We start from the raw sequence: 18,116 nt of genomic DNA, 5'->3' as shown, positions 1-18,116 counted from the left end.
TGTGGGCAGTACTGTGATCAAAAATCGCATTATTTCCCAACAGGAAATGACACGATTTAAGGTGGTTGTTATGGCAACTTTCGAAACAATCAGCGATATGGCCACCAGAAAATTGCGCATGCGCAATATTGAGAGTTGCATGCTGGTTACCCAGCATGCACTCACCATCACGAATCCAGGAAGAGGTATCGATTGGACTTCACATGCCCACAATCACTATGGCAATGGCCAGAAGAGGATTTAATAAGTTGTGTGTATAAAACAAATATATTGGCAAAATCCACAAGCAAACACATAAAATCGTTATTTATGATAACAATGCATTATACTCGGATACATGAAAAAAAAAAAAATGTGGACAGAACTCCGCTTTATTGTTACTTTTTGCTACATTGTTTTCAATAAAGTATATATTTTTCCTTTAGGCTTCACGTTGGTTACTATCTGTCAAGTTAAATCATTCAGGAGACGTTGTAAAATGTCCCATTTACATTAAACCTTAACCCTGCTGTCTCTACAGAAGGTCATTGTGAGGATCTGTCATCCTCAAATTTTTTTCAATGTACAGAGACATCCTTGATGAAAACCTGCTCCACAGCTCTCTGGACTTCAAACTGGGGCGAAGATTCATCTTCCAACAGGACAACGACCCTAAGCACACAGCCAAGATAACAAAGGAGTGGCTACGGGACAACTCAGTGAATATCCTTGAGTGGCCCAGCCAGAGCCCAAACTTGAACCCGATTGAACATCTCTAGAGAGTTCTGAAAATGACTGTGCACCGACGCTCCCCATCCAACCTGATGGAACTTAACCTCCCTGGTGGTATGATTATTTCAGATTTTAGGTGCTGAAAGCGGTACAATTATTTTACATGGAAATTTGGCGTTTTATATTGTAGGTCTGTAATTCTTAACAATAACACACTTAAATCTGTCCAAACAAGAGTCTAGTAGATATCCCGGGTATGATAAAGTTTGAAACACAAAAACATAAATTATAATATAATAAATAAAAATAAATAATTAAAAAAAAATAAATAATAATAATAAAATAAATTTCCCCACGATTCACTATCGCTCAATTCTGCAAGTGTTCTAATTTACTATTGCTGTTTTCTAGCTGGTCTAAAGCCATTTTTGATGTAAAGGGACACTTTTTGGTTGCTATGGACAATCTCCAGTTTCCAGGCAGAAAGAACAGTATATAACATAAAACTGCATGCAGGACATAGGACAAAGCACTGGGGACAAAAGGGATGTGAAATAATTTCATACCGTACTTTAATCTGTAAGATTACAGTACTGTATGTGTTATGTTTTTACAATTTTTTGAATTTGCCACCAGGCTCCGCCCCCGTGCGTCGCGCTGCTCGCAGGTAACGAAGCCTGGCACGGAGAGGCTTCGGAGGAGGACAGAGCCCGCAGACACAGCGGGGGACATCGCAGGATCCCGGGGACAAGGTAAGTAAAGCCACACCAGGATCCTGCGATGTAATCCCGAGTGTGGCTCGAGGTTACCGCTAATGGTCCTGAATTTTAACCCGAGCCACACTCGGGAAAACCGCCAGGGAGGCTACGAGGTCCTGCAAAGAAGAATGTGTGAAACTGGCCAAAAATAGGTGTGCCAAGCTTGGAGAATCATACTCAAAAACACTTGAGGCTGTAATTGGTGAAAATGGTGCTTCAACAAAGCTTCAAGCAAAGGCTGTGAAAACTTACGTACATGTGATTTTTTTCGGTTTTTATTTTTATTAAATTCGCAAAGATTTCAAACAAACTTCTTTTACGTTGTCATTATGGGGTATTGTTTGCAGAAAATTTTGAAGAAAATAATGAATTTAATCCCTTTTGGAATAAGGCTGTAACATAACAAAATTTGGAAAAAGTGAAGCGCTGTGAATACTTTCTGGATGCACTGTATAGGAAATTGTCTGGTTGTTTAACTTCCCAAGGTCTGTAAAAAACTGTAATATCTGTTTAGTATTTAAAATCTGTTTCAAGTGGAATAACCCCTTAAGCAATATTTTTTTCACAATATTATGGTCATTTGTAAATCCAATTTTCAAATGACATGGTAGTTGGCAGAAAAAAAAAATTTTTTTTAAATCGAATAGTTTGGGGTTTTTGCCATTTTGTAGTTATAAACACCAAGCAAGTGCTTTATTTTGGTGCTATTGTATACTCTGCTTTTTTCCGTGATGTGTAATGTGCATGGTACAAAACACAAAGGTCAAAATCCATTAGTCTCAGTACATAAACCTGCCAAGAGCTGGCATCTGACTGGTTCCATGACTGCACATCACAACTCTGTCATGTTTTTTTGAATATTGCATTTTATGCATTGCTGTTTATAAGACAATTTCCTAAATCTCAAGCATATGCGTGGAAGATTTACCTCTTGGTTGTGATGCAATGTATTCCTTAGTGAGTGATATCTTGCCTATAACGTCATCATGCCTGTCAGACAGAAAAGAAAAAAAAAAAAACACTGACTTCATGTGACTGTGACAGGACAGGACACACAAAGATATATAGACAGACATACGCATATGACAATGTGTAAACACTAAACACACAGTGACCCTGGATCTAGTGTGGAAGGTCAACATGCCTCCACTTGACAGCTTTAGAACCTTAGTAGACAGACAAGGAGGAAGGCATTAAGGCAGAACTACTGTAAACTTAGACAAATTATATCTATGTGATTAGCCTTTTTGGGATGAATAAACAAGGATCATCAAAGACTGACATCTTTACCTTTGAGAAAATGCCGCTTCAGTCTCCCTTTGGTGCTGGCTACATTTTAAGAACTAGGCACTTGGTCATGTGATTTCTGCTGAAGGGTTTACACTGGCTCAATGTCCCTCTCAGCATAGTTCACATAACCCAGCGTCCAGGCTTCCAGACATGCAATCAGCACTCAGTGGACCCTGGCACAGCATTTCTCTGGGAATGGTAAACATTTCAGCAGTTCTATTACTTCGTTTTTTTTAACCATCCAAGGAAAACTGTAAAAACAGATAGAATTCAATTTAATAGATCACTATGACAAAGGTTTTCAACTCCAAACCTAAAAGTATCCCCTAACGTTTTTAGGTTATTCTTGTTGCACAGCTGAATTAGTCTGTGTCACAGAAATTGAGTAGCACAGATCTTTGACTCATGCAAATGAGGTTTACGCTGACTAAGGCCAGCCATAGATGGAGCAATTTTCTTTCCTGCAACCAAAAAAATGAAAAAAAAATGAAAAAAAAAAAAAGAAAAAAAAAAATCACTCAATTTCCTCCCGTGGGGCCATTGTGTTCTCCCGGTGGGGGGAGCGGGGGAGAACACAGTGATTGTTGCTAGCGGTAATCGCATGTAAAATCTGGAAGGCTGGTTGTACCCAAGTTGATCAACTTGGGTACAATCGATCTTCCCATTCATGGTTTGAATCTCAGCCATTTCCTCAGCCGAGATTTGAACCGTCTGTGGTCGGCATAATTGATGATTACAAGCCATCGTAAATAACTCCCATAATGGGACTAATATGTGTATTCACTATGATAAACAACTTCATCTAGTGGCCATACAATAGTATTTCTTTATCATTCACGGCAGTGTTTCATTTGTCCTCAAACACCACATAAAGGTACCTTTCACAGCATCAGAGGTGAAATTATAGAAGAGCATTTCAAAGGTATAAGGTCAACTCCAAGCAGCTTGATGCTCCTTTGAATACAGCTGACATATCTAAGAAATTTAGGGTTAATGAGAGTGTGCCAACGTTTCTGGACATGGCCACAAATGGAAAACATTGACCCCAGATTGAACAGAAAGGCAGTGTGCCAAGGAGCCAAAGAAAGCTTCGAAAAAGATACAAGTTGAACTCCAGGGTCATGGTACATAAGTATCCAATGGCATCATCCGTAATTTAAGCTACAGTGGGCTCTAAGGAAGATAACCAGGAGGACTCCATTATTGAAAGAAAAACATAAAATCAGATTGGAATTTGCTAAAATGCATATTGACAAGCTCTTCTGGGGGATATCCTTTGGACAAATGAGACAAAACAGGAGCTTTTTGGCAAGTCACATCAGCTCTATGTTCCCAGCTGATACACACAGCCAAAAGTAGCCAAGAATGGCTTAGAACAAAACAGACTATTCTGAAGTGGCCTTCTACAAGCCCTGATCTGAATCCCACTTTAGAAAGCTGAAACATTCAGTCTGCAGAAGGCACTCTTCAAGCCTGAGACAACTGGAGCAGTTTGCTCTATAAGAGTGGGCCAGTCTGCCTGTTGGCAGGTGAAGAGGTCTCACCGGAGCTACAGAGATGCTGGTTTGCAGGGATTCTTCTCAGTGTTGTGCAACCAAATTTCACATTAAAGTGGTATTAAGTCCAAAATCAAAAATGTAATGTATTGCCCTTACCAATCATTAGATGTGGTGGCTGCATTAGGTTTCTTCTTTTTTTTTGGGGGGGGGGGGGGGGGTTTGCTCTATTCCTCCCCATTACCTTGTTATTTAGCTAGTAAAACACCTCCTGTATTAAGATGCCCACACACCAAATGAAGGTGCAACAGAGACTGTGAGGAGGGGAGTGTTAAATGTACTAGCAGACTTAAACAAATTGAAACAAAACCCCAGCTAACACATTTTAAACAGTCACAGCAACAGGTTTGCTCATTTTGGGATAACAGTTTTACATTAATTAAAAAAAGCTTCCTGAAATAAAAGAAAAAGCCTAAAAAAAGAAAACTAATGAAACTATCACACCTATGAACTGGTGAGCTGCATTTCAATAAATGTTTACTTTTGGGCTTAATATCCCTTTAAGGAGCCCGTAATTTCTGACAACAAATTTGTCCATGTGTATATACACAAAAGACACATGACAGTAGAGTTTTCAAAGTCCTACAAAAAAGGTCCAGTGGAAAAGCAAGCCATCTTACCCAATTGTGTCTTCATCCATCACATAGAATGAGAGTGTGTGGAAGCCAAGTGGGAGGTGTAGGGTGAACTCTTCCCCCCAAAATGGGTTCAGATCCTTCCAGACAGTGGCTGTGCTATAAAGCAAGAAAAAACGTGAGACCTACAACATTGAGCCATTTTCTTTCAGTTTCCAATGATTTTTATTATCATTCAAAGAGAAATGCAAACTTTTGTATAATCAAAGTCGTATAATATATAAAAAAAAAAAATAATAATAATTAGTATTCACATATATCAACATTTGGGCATTGCGCACAGGAATTCACAGGTGTCCCTACATCATGTACATCCTCTCCAGCTGTTGTCATGGGTGGGATCATACAACACAGAATAGTTCCTCTCCACCACGCAGTAAGTGAAGTACCACCCTCACAATTCTGCCAGATGTTTATACTGAAATATTAACAGTATTAGATTTATGGAAGTATGCAAAAATCTATGGTTAAGGAGATTTTCAGGTCTTTCCACTAATCAGGGGATTCCCGTTAGGCTCTGTAAGACTAAAGATAGATACCACCCGGGAAAGGGTGGACCTCGGATAGGTCTCTGTCTGGACAGTGCCCTAAATAATCTGACTACCCATGGGTTGGTGGCCAGAGATTTCTCTAAATAAGCACTGAGTGCTGATACCTGACTTTTAAGGGTACCTATGGATACCCCCTTGTCTGCTCCACACTGCAGAAACTCCAACACAGCTATGGGGCTCTGCACCGAGAAGGAGTTTCCTACGCACCATTTGTTGAAAAGGAGCCAGACCTTTTTATAAATCCGGCGCGTCTCCTTTTTCCTACTGTTGAGGAGGGTGGAGATTAATCTCTGTGAAAATCCCTTGGATTTTAATATACCCTCCTCAGTAGCCAGGCCGCTAACCTCCACTGGTGTACTTGTGGACAGAGGACTGGGCCCTGTGAGAGGAGGTCCTCCTGAGGTGGAAGGAATAGGGCTCTGCTGCTAACTGAGTGAGAATTGAAAACCATGCCCTTTTCGGCCAATGTGGGGCCACTAGAATGAGAGAGGTGCCCTCTAGTTGAAACTTCCTCAGAACCGCCGGTAATAACACCGGTGGAGGGAAGACATAGCACGTTTTGAAATGCCAATTCTGGGTTAACGCGTCTACCCCCAGTGCTCCTTCTCCTGCGTTTAGGGAGAAAAAACAGGGGTTTTTCGCGTTGCCTCTTGATGCGAAAAGATCCACTTCCGGGGGTCTTTATTATTCGGATATGAGATTGAAAACCTCCTGGTTGAGGGCCCAATCTCCCTCTCTCAGTCTCCTTCGGCTGAGAAAGTCTGCTATTACGTTCCTCTCTCCTCTCAGAAAAACTGCTGAGAGTGAGAGAGTGTTGGTCTCGGCCCAATTTAGAATGTCTGTTGCTAGGGCCAGCAGTCTTCCGCTTCTGGTGCCTCCTTGTTTGTTTATATAGGCCACGGCAGAGGAGTTGTCTGACCGCACCTGGATATGGTGGCCCTGGAGTTCTTTTTGAAAAATCTGAGGGCTAGGCCAACTGCCCTCAGCTCTTTCCAATTGGACAATCTTTTTTGTTCGTCGCCCTTCCACATGCCCTGTGCTAGAAGGGATCCCAGATGTGCCCCCCAGCCCTTGCCGCTTGTGTCTGTGATTACTATCTGAGAAACTGGGACAAGCCACAGACGTCCTTGCGACAGGTTCGCTTTCTTCCTCCACCACCAAAGAGATTTCTTTATCTGATGGGGAACATGTACTAAGGTGTCTAGATCCGTCTGGCTGTGGTCCCACACCCTTAGTACAAATGACTGCAGGGGACGAAAGTGTAATCCTGCCCACTGCACTGCTGGGAGAGTAGAGGTTAGAAGGCCTAGCATTGACATTATGGAACTTTTGGAAACCAGATGGTTGCACTGGAGGGAAGAAACTGCTCTGTCCAGTTTTAGATTTTTTTCCCCCGGGAGAAAAACTCTCAAAAGCGTAGAGTCCAGCAGGTATCCTAGGTACATAATGCGCTGTGAAGGAATGAGGCTGGACTTTTCTAAGTTCAGCAGCCACCCCAATCCTGTTAGTTTCTGCGATAGGGATGTGTAAATACACGTCCCTGAGGTCCAGAGACACCATAAAACAATTGTGTGGTAGCAGGGCTCTGACCGTGAAGATTGACTCTATGCGGAATCTTTTGTAGCAAATTGACCTGTTTAGGGGCTTTAAATTCAGAATCAATCTGAATTTCCCTGGGGGTTTATTCATCACAAATACGTGGGAATAAAACCCCTCTGCTTCCTCCCCCTTTGGAAATCTGCGAACTACGTTCTGAATTTCTAGTTCCTTTAGAGCGTTTAACAAAGCCTCGGCCTTTGCCGTGCAGTTGGAAAGCTGCGTGACAAGGAACCTTTGCGGGGGGGTCTTGTTAATTCCAGCAGATACCCCCTTCTTATGATCCCCAGGATGAACCGATTGGGGGAGATGGTCTCCCACTGTGGAAGGAAGGCCCCCAGTTTTCCTCCCGCCATACCTAGAGAGTCATTGATCTTTACGGGCTTTTTCAGGAGGGTGAAAAATCACCCCTCCTCTGCCCTTGCCTCTTTGGCCCCAAGTTTTCTTCTGCCCCCCTTGTTTTGGAGCTTCCCTGCGCATTTGCGGACGAAACCCTTTCTTTGTTTGTGCTGGGGTTTTCCGTTTGAGCGGGAAGGACTTCTTTTTGTCTGCTGTACGGTCTAAGATTGTATCTAACCCAGGACCAAAGAGTAGATCACCTGTCAAGGGTATCCCACACAACTTGACCTTAGAGGCGGTGTCGCCTGGCCAAGTCTTCAGCCAGAGGGCTCTTCTGGCTGAGTTAGCCAGAGCCGCTGATCTGGCCGACATACGGACTGATTCTGCCGAGGCGTCTGCTATGTATGCGATTCCTCGCAGAATCGTGGGGAAAGAAGATAGGATAGTCTCCTTGTGCTCAATGTGCTCTTGAATCTGGAAAAGCCAATGTTCTAAGTTGCGGGCTACTACTGTAACAGCCATTTCTGGCTTTAAGTTACATACTGTTGAGTCACACGTTTTTTTAAGTAGTGAATCTATCCTTTTGTCCATGACATCCGACAAGGCCCCCATATCCTCAAATGTCAGGTCTGTGTGCCTAGAGACCTGTGAGAAGGCAGCGTCCAATTTGGGATTTTTATTCCAAATGGACGCTGGATCCTCTGAAAAAGGGAACCTTCTCTTTAGGGGGCTAGAGAAAAAGGGTTTCCTGTCGGGATCCTGCCACTCTTTTTTAATCGTTTCAACCAGTACTTCATGTACTGGAAAAACTTTTTTCTTTTGATCCCCCAAGCCCTTTTACATTAGGTCATGGAGTGATAGGGGTTTTATATCCTCGTGTATACCAAGGGTTGTGTAAATTGCCCCTAGGAGATCTTCCACCTCATTCAAGGACAATTTATATCTGGGGATTTTCCTGGACTCCCCGACCTGGTCCTCCACATCTGATTCCTCATGGGAGTCAGAGGTGCCACTGTCTGGTTGCCTTTGCTCCACCTCGGAAGGGCCTGAAATCTCCTCTGCCATAACTATAATAGTAGATCTGGCAGGTGCAGAGCCCTGAGCCTGTGGCGGGGTTGTGTCCTGCTGAATGGGTTTAGAGCTGAAACTTTTCAAAAAGCGTTTTAAAAGATGAAAAAGTGGACGAAAGCTCCTTTACAGAGGCTGCCAATCCGGACTGCTGTTCAGATTCCCTTTCCTTCACCAGGGAGTCTATGATGTCTTTACACAAAACCTTGGTCCATGCTTCCCCTAAACTGTCTCTACAAGAGGCACACTTCCTTTTAGAGACATGAATGGACTTTGTCTTTTCTGTAGCTTTCTGAAATTACATACAGAAAAAGAAATTACATTCAGCGTTTTTAACGGAAAACAACCCTGGGAGTGCCTAGACCCACCAATCTTAGGGATCTAAGCCACCCCCACCCCCTGACCACCCAGGGGGTCTGCCCCCCCCAGCTAGGAACCATACATGAGGGGGAGCAATCCTAGATAGTGAGGACCCCTCCCCAGGGAACTATTACCTTTGGAAGGCTGCAGATAGTGTCAGTATGAATCGCAGCATCTGCCTCCGACATGACTGCAGGTGGTTGCCTGGGTTGAGTCTCACGCTGCCTGTGTGAGTTACCGACTCTCTCCAGCCTGCGCCCGGCCCCCTATCAGCTCTGCGACCCGGAACCGGAAGCCGCGGGTCAAAGGGAGACGTCCGCCCTCTGCTGGAAATGACGTCACCCATCGTCTGGCCCGCTGGTTCCAAAAAATTGCGGCCTATACTGTGTACAGGGAGAGCGGACTGTCTCCTTGCTGCGGCCCTGTGGACGCGATAGGGGTCCCCCGCAACCTTTTGCCACGCTTGACAAGGAAGGGTTGGCTTCTGCTGCGGGTATGTACCGCTCCTTCTTACCCTGGAAGCCCCTGCTTCCTTAGGGGTGTTTTAAGAGGCCACAATCTCCCTGACTGTCTAAGCCTGGTCCCATGCACAGTGTTTCCCCACCGGAGGAAACACTATTAACTGAGGTCCGGTAGGGGTGATAAGAATTTATGGGCTGGTGCAGTGTTTCCTAAAGGAAGAGGAGGAGACTATCTCTCATAGTGGCTGTCCTGAATGACGAAAAGGGAAAATTTCTGCTGCACTTAAGGCTCCTAAGAGCACAGTGGCCTCCATAATCCTTAAATGGAAGAGGTTTGGGATGACCAGAACCCTTCCTAGAGCTGGCTGTCTGGCCAAACTGAGCTATCAGGGGAGAAAAGCCTTGGTGAGAGAGGTAAAGAAGAACCCAAAGATCACTGTGGCTGAGCTCCAGAGATGCAGTCGGAAGAAAATTGTAGAAAGTCAACCATCACTGCAGCCCTCCACCAGTCGGGGCATTATGGCAGAGTGGCGCGATGGAAACCTCTCCTCAGTGCAAGACACATGAAAGCCCGCATGGAGTTTGCTAAAAAAAAAACACCTGAAGGACTCCAAGATGGTGAGAAATAAGATTCTTTGGTCTGATGAGACCAAGATAGAACTTTTTGGCCTTAATTCTAAGCGGTATGTGTGGAGAAAACCAGGCACTGCTCTTCACCTGTCCAATACAGTCCCAATAGTGAAGCATGGTGGTGGCAGCATCATATTGTGAGGGTGTTTTTAAGCTGCAGGGACAGGACGACTGGTTGATATCGAGGGAAAGATGAATGTGGCAAAGTACAGGATATCCTGGACCAAAAATCTTCTCCAGAGTGCTCAGGACCTCAAACTGGGCCCAAGGTTTACCTTCCAACAATACAATGACCCTAAGCACACAGCTAAAATAACGAAGGAGTGGCTTCACAACAACTCCGTGACTGTTCTTGAATGGCCCAGCCAGAGCCCTGACTTAAACCCAATTGAGCATCTCTGAAGAGACCTAAAAATGGCTGTCCACCAACGTTTACCATCCAACCTGACAGAACCGGAGAGGAGCTGCAAGGAGGAATGGCAGAGGATCCCAAAATCCAGGTGTGCAAAACTTGTTGCATCTTTCCCAAAAAGACTCATGGCTGTATTAGGTCAAAAGGGTGCTTCTACTAAATACTGAGCAAAGGGTCTAAATACTTAGAACCATGTGATATTTCAGTTTTTCTTTTTTAATAAATCTGCAAAAAATGTCAACAATTCTGTGTTTTTCTGTCAATATGGGGTGCAGTGTGCAAATTAATGAGGAAAAAAAATGAACTTAAATGATTTTAGCAAATGGCTGCAATATAACAGAGTGTGAAAAATTTAAGGGGGGTCTGAATACTTTCCGTCCCCACTGTACTATAACTAATCCAATTCTAATGCCGCATACACACGGTCGGATCTTCTGATGGGAAATGTTGGATGTGAGCTTGTTGTCGGAAAGTCTGACCGTGTGTATGCTCCATCAGATATTTGCTGTCGGACTTTCCACCAACAAATGTTTGCTAGCAGGTTCTCAAATTTTCCGTCAACAAAACTTTGTTGTCAGAAAGTCCGATCGCGTGTACACATGTCCATCGCACAAAAGTTCACGCATGCTCGGAATTCAAGCAGAAGGAGCAGCACTGGCTATTGAACTTCCCTTTTCGCGGCTTGTCGTACGTCTTGTACGTCACCACGTTCGGAATTGTTGGCCAACATTTGTGTGATCGTGTGTATGCAAGACAAGTTTGAGCCAACAACCTTCGAACAAAAATCCACGGTTTTGTTGGCGGAAAGTACAATCGTGTGTACGGGCCATAAGACTTTGAAGTCAGTTTTATTGAGATATAAAAAGCTATGCATCTCTCTTTATTTAAATGGGAAAGAAATTCATGCTGCAGTTAGAATTCATTTCACTCCAAAACTGAAACTACCAACATTGATTGGGTTAGTTAAGCATTTGTTCAAACAACTTCAATTACCAAAAAGGTGAAAATATAGACTAATACTTTACCAGAGATTTAAGAAATCTGTTTTTGAGAAGTATCAGCTGGGTGTCCCAAAGGACTTCTCCACCACTCCTACATTTTTCCGTACTGTTTTTCTTCTGCTCCCTCTCCCTCCATTATTCCAATCCCTGTATTGATCTCCTTCCTCCCACTATCATGTGTATCCAATCTATATTCCCCCAGGAATGGGTGTGGAAATGCCATTCACATCATGAGGGACGTCAAACACATGTCATTTCCTGCCCAAAACCTATAGGGAAATTGTAGTGTCCTTACACATAGTTTTCTGTAGGGGCAGCATAGGATTAGAAATTATATTGAAAGTTATTTTAACTTGTCAAAAATCAATCTCCATTTAACCTTTAACTTAGGCTTGACAGAAAACTATAAAATATCTAGAGCTGTATCTTGTGTGTCAAACTTGGTAGACTTTGTGACGGGAACTCAGATATATGGTTTTTAAAATGTCCATTCCACATAATTAACTTCCCCCCTCACATCTCTGGAGAATGAGAGGTTTGTGGCTGGACCTACAAACACCCAGAATTCCCATTCATTTAAAAATATTCATATTGTTATAAACAATGTATTATGAATATATAAAAAAAATGTATTATTAAAATACCTAAACCAAAGATATATGTAAAACTATTCACTCAATTGGCATATAATCTCTCCAATATAATGTAATAACAACATAATGAGAATTATTGTTAATTTGTATATTTACAGTAATTAATATAGAACATTTTCAAAAACACAATTTGTGAATTTGTGTCTCCTTCCTTATCTCAGTTAAGGAAAGAGAAAAAAATATGTGTTTCTATCCAGTGTTATTTGAACCCTTGGAATCAACATTTTCTTTTCTAACATAAACATCAGCCTTCTAGCTAATGCCTTATCTCTCCTAGTTGAATAAAGTAGAATTTACTATCTGAGAGAGATCAAGATAGGATACTTACAACCTTCTTACAAGAAATCTATGTTCCAAGCGTGGACTTAATTTGATCTCTTAAAAAACAGCACAAAAATGGCATCCAAGCTGTTCATAAAATATATATGAAAAATATATGATATGCAGAGGCCTTAGGAATTAATTATTTTAACCTCAATAGTTCAGACAATTCAAAAATAGCCTTGAAAGATTAGCGTAGAACTTAACTACCGTATATATATATATATATATATATATATATATATATATATATGTGTATGATAGAAGTATCCCCCATATACTATGCAATTTTGTTCATATCCCCTGGAGCCTTAAAAGAAAAGTGTGGGATCTGAAAAAAAACAAACATTTATACTCACCTAGACGGCCGAGCACCAATCCCAGCGGCAGCTGTCACCCCACGCCTCCACACCGAGAACTGAGTGATCAAAGACTGCTGATCACGCAGTTCTCAGTCTTCAGTGAGCAGAGAGCCAATGCTACTGCCAGTCGCTGACTCTCTGCTCTGCCCTGTCAGTGGAACACCAGGCTGTGGAGGGGGCGGGAGCGACTGGCTCAAGCTCTCAGTGTCATGCTGAGAGGCAGAGTCATTTGCTGGTTGGGTATATGGGCAGATCCTGACATTATTGCCAGCATCCCTGAAGAGCTTGGACTGGTTCTGTGACGTCAGCTGATAGCGGGCTTTATTCCGCTATCAGCTGATCCTAGGTCGCAGGAGTGCAGAACTAAGTGCACTACTCTGACCCATAGTACGGCCAAAAGAGCTTTGGCCATACTTCTCCTTTATTAAAATGCCCTGCTTTCCATACAAATAATCTGAGAAAGGTCAACAAATTCTCTTTAATTACTTTGATACCAATATAATAATATTGATGGGTCTAAATAGTCAAATGATAAAACAGACAGCAGAGACAGTTGTACAAAATTTTTATTATATGTACAACTTCACGGAGCTTCTGAATTTCTGGCAACGAGTAAAATCATTCAATACACTAAGAACTATGGTGTCCATATATGAAGCAGTAAACAGCGGTGATCCAGAGGATCGCCACTGATCACAGTCCATAAACGGTTTATGAAACAGAGATAATTGGGGAGAATGTGTTTGAACATCATCTTCCGCCGATGATCTCCGCGCACTGAGAATCCTCATTGACTGACACAGAAACGGACAGAATTCACACTCCCCGATTCACCAGCTCAGAGGTGGAGAATCGGGGAGTGAAGAGAGAATCTGGGGGGATCTGAGTAGGAAGGAAGAAGATTATTCACTTCCTTCTACCTCGATCAGACCCCCCAAGAGAGTAACCATGTACCCCTGTCATATTTATTTTTATTTTTATATATATATATATATATATATATATATACATACATACATACACACACATACATATATACATACATACACACACACACACATACATATACACACACACACTGGGGTTCCCCTGTGGGGGAATCCCATGCCATTTTTAATCAATGAACTTTTATGTGTATTGCCGGGACGACAATTCATTATAGCCACGAGTACTTTTAAATTACTTTTTTTTCCTTTAGAAATGTCATTTTGCTCTCGGACTGTTGTAAACACGGGAAACATGCGCCACTTTACAGGCATACTATAGACACACACACACACACACCCCAGGTACGAAATTTAAAGAAATATCACACTTTTATTGTTTCACTTTAAGCATTATTAAAATCACTGCTCCCGAAAAAATGTCCGTTTTTAAAACTTTTTTTTGCATTGATACATGTCCCCTGGGGCAGGACCCGGGTCCCGAAACACTTTTTAAGACAATACCATGCATATAAGCCTTTAAAATTAGCACTTTTGATTTTTCATGTTTGTATCCCATAGACTTTAACGGTGTTCGCACAAATTTTTTGCCTGTTCGCATAATCTGGTGCAAACCGAACCGGGGGGTGTCGGCCCATCCCTAATACACACGTGTGTGTGTATATATGTGTGTGTATATATCTCGTAAAGTCTCACAAGATTCCAGTATCAGGGGCCGTTCTCCACTGTTTGAAGCGTTTGTAGATCACTTCACTCCTCCAAAGGAGAAGCGATCTACAAAGCTTCGTAAACTGGCACCCAGAGGAGAATGAAGCAGTAAAATTATTTCACTGCTTCATAAAACGGACACCTATATCCAGTAAAGACAATCAACTGTGTTAAATCACCCTTAATGTATAAAGCAGGGCCCTTTCAAATTGGCAGACTGATTGGATCCTCCTGACAGTTTTTCAGGTGGACCTGATTGGACCCTCCAGTCTCCATTATGGATCATTTTGTGCATTAACGTGAAAAACCTTCCGTGCTGCAGAATCAAAAAACCCCACAAATTCTGACAAACTCCAAGCAATGATTATGTAAGAATGGGCTGCCATCGGGTCAGGATGTGGCCCAGAAGTTGATTGACAGCATGCCAGAACAAATTGCAGAAGTTTTGAAAAAGGAGGGGTGACCCTGCAAATATTGACTTCATGTAATTTCTTGTAATTATACTTCAGTGTACCATAGTAACATCTGACAAAAAGATCTAAAAACACTGAGGCAGCAGACTTTGTGAAAAATATATATTTGTGTCATTTTTAAAAAAACTTTTGGCCACGGCTGTATAGGTTACCATTAAGTGGACTTTAGCATATCAATTGTGGGACATTTTTTATCTAATTTGTAATTGAATTTATGAACTTTTTTAACCTTAAGTGCAACATGGTTTATATATTTAAAACACTGGCGGCTGGTGTCTTTTTGGGGGGGCAGAAAACCACCCCCCCCGCGCGCTGTTTGCCAGGGTATCGGTTCCTGTGTATCTCCTCCCCTCCTCATAGGCATCCAATAGGATCGCCTGTCCTTTCAGCCATTCGAGTGACGGGTTTCAAGACCCACTTCCTAATTGGCCGGGAGGAGGATCAGTGTTACAATAGCAAACATATTAATTTGCAATTGTAGCACACCTGGGTGGGCTCTGAGCACAGTGCTCTGCATCCCAAGCCTACCCTATTTTGAAGCCTATTAGAGCCTCTGGTTCTAATCAGGTGCTTCAAATAAACACCCCCCCCTCAATTGGAATCCATGCATCCGGCGTCCTGCATGGGGGTCAGAGACATGGATGGGGGGGCAGCGCCTGTGCGCCCTTAATGGATGGGCCGCCTCAGATTTAAAACCTCTGTCACCGCAAGAACACACAAAAAACAATTGTTTCCTTTGTGTCCCATTAACACTGCAATGCAGCCCATGGCTGTGCTACAATAAAATGCAGACATGCTGCATTTTATTGCAGTTAACCATGCCTAATCACATGGCATTGTACCGCAGCGCAGCACATTGTGTTGCATTGCTGTACATTGCCATGAATAAAGCATGCGATTTGTACACTTCAAATAAAGTTAGTACAAAAAAAATGGGGCCATGTGATGCGCTGAATCGCACACCACACATTCATGACAGCTTCCCAGCACATATGCCCAACACTAAGCACTGGGGTTTCTCTGTATGCCAACTCAGGTTGGTCTTAAAGCGGGGTTCCACCCAAATTTTGAACATTATCTCTATGCATTCTCTTCCTTGCCTAGATGCTGACATGCTGTGTAAAAAAATTTAAATTGCCGTAATTACCTTTTTTTTTCTAATCTTCTTAGCACTTCCTGGTTTTCCTCCCATGGGAGTAGGCGTGTTTCTAGCCTCTCCCAGACCTCCCACAGTCCCCTGGGAGCTAGTCTCAGGCTTCCCAGCATGCATTGTGCAACAGCGTCATCACAACATCTCAGTGAATGCTGGGAGCACAGCATTCACCGCATCCAGGAAATACATGCTTGTGGGCTTCAAATGCCCACAATGAAGATGGAAATCGCCTTCAGTGAATTTTATAAGTTATTCTTTACAATGAAATCGGACACAGACGGAATTATTACACAGAACATGTGAGTAGATAATCAAGAGAAGAAAAGTTTGTGAATGAACTCCAAAAAAAAAAAAACGATAGATAGGTGGCCCCCCGCTTTAACAACCACCACAGAAACATTGTATACATATGTTCATGTGCCCTCTGTCAGCTCAAAAAGAGAGAAATGGGCAATTAATCTACTCTCTATAGTGGGGATTCCTTGCATGAGAGTTCAAATGCAGCAAGAGGTGTGTAGATGGTCTCAGATGGGCTGACTCTGGATGGCTGCCAGCTCATAACAAGCTAGAAGGGGCTCTGTAGACAGTAAAAACAAAGAAGAGAGCAGCACCATTTAAGTGCAGCGTGATAAAAACATTTTAATATAGGACAGACGATTTTAAACTCACAAGATTGTAGTCTCTACAATCTTGTGAGTTTAAAATCGTTTGTTCTTAATTATCACCAACCTGCTTAACTGCAAACTGGCAAGAATTATTTTTGGCTGTGACTTAAGCCCCATACACACAGGCCGAATGTCGGTAGACAACGGCTGATTTTAAAAAAATGTCTGACATTCGGCCGTGTGTATGTCGGTCTGTCTGACAAAAGCCGGCTGAATGGCCGGCTTCTGTTGGACGTGCATGCTGGAAAACCAGCAGCTGACCGACTCCTGATCAGCGCTCTCAGCCAATGGTAGAGAGCGCTGATTGGAGTGCCCCCCTGTCAAAACACAACAGCTTAGCGGGGGAGATCGCTGAACTAACCTTGCATGGTTAGTACAGTGGCTCCAACCGAAACGGACAGGTTTTTTTTTTTTTCGTTCAACGAAAAAAAACGAATAGTGTGTCCCCGGCTTAAGTCTAAAAGTGGCAACAGTAAGAACTATCTGAATCTGGCACACGTGACAGTACTCGCACAAAGCTTTCATGAATTAGGTCCAGGCCATGTTGGGAAGCCATACTGCTAGAAAAGTGTTATTGCTTTATTAAACAACCCCCCCCCCCCCCCCCGAGACCTTACAAAAAAATACAATTGCAAATTAGGTTGAAAAAAATTTTCACCAATTGTTAATACATGACCAATTCTTCAATCTGCTTGGAGTCAATTAATACTTTTCCAACACAAGCAATCAAGGTTTCATAAAATCTCATTTAATTTTATGAATGCAATTATTCTTACGTGAGCCCACTTCAACTTTAATATCACTGTACACATTTATCTAAGCCTGTGACCAGATGCTGGCGTTGGAAACATTAAAGGTTATAAACATTTCTAAAATGGTATATGTATTATTTGTGAATCCTTTTAGCTTTCACTATAGGATTTGGTACAGTCCTATGGCCCTCTTTCCACTGCAGTAACATCACCATGGCAACCAAATGCTCCAGTTTCTCCTGTAGATTAAATCTACTACAATGTACTTTTCAACAGTAATCTATATACAGGACAAAAACAAAATTAAAAAAACACTGGGATTTGCACAGTATGGTAACCCATAGCAACCCATTCAGTTTCAGTTTATTGAAATCAGATAAGAGATTTCTGTTTGCTATGGGTAACTGCACTTCGCTCATCATCGTTGTGCTGGCATATTGCCGCTTCTCCATTAATGAGAGCTGAGGTCTGGGAGCAAGTATATTATTGAACAGCCCTGGGATAGTGATATATGGCAAGTACACTGTACTTCTGAACCAGGGACATTCTGCTGGTGCAGCGAGGATGGAGAAGCAATGGTATTTGCAGGGGCAGATGGTAGTGACATTTCCGGGGATACTAAGCTGCTAAGTCCAAAGATAATCTTCTCATGTCGATAAGGGACATAGGTAACAGGGGCTTCTGAAGTCCCGGTAAGCATTTAAAAAGCAATTTCAG

General features: G+C 42.5%; 1 protein-coding gene across 2 annotated transcripts in view; it reads right to left on the bottom strand.

Annotated features, from left to right (window-relative positions):
* The window catches only part of RASAL1 (RAS protein activator like 1), a 181,679-nt gene that overhangs the window by 84,123 nt on the left and 79,440 nt on the right, over window positions 1–18,116 (bottom strand). The window contains exons 3-4 of one of the 2 annotated variants that reach the window (XM_073630463.1): window positions 4,936–5,049; window positions 2,398–2,459 (exon numbers count right to left, since the gene is read on the bottom strand). In XM_073630463.1, coding sequence (XP_073486564.1) covers window positions 2,398–2,459; window positions 4,936–5,049 — 176 coding nt within the window. The remainder of the gene's footprint in view (window positions 1–2,397; window positions 2,460–4,935; window positions 5,050–18,116) is intronic. The other variant, XM_073630472.1, reaches the window with a different exon arrangement.

This window comes from Aquarana catesbeiana, linkage group LG01, assembly GCF_042186555.1.
Source record: "Aquarana catesbeiana isolate 2022-GZ linkage group LG01, ASM4218655v1, whole genome shotgun sequence".
Classification (NCBI taxonomy): Eukaryota; Metazoa; Chordata; class Amphibia; order Anura; family Ranidae; genus Aquarana; species Aquarana catesbeiana.
This window is presented reverse-complemented; position numbering and strand designations above follow the sequence as displayed.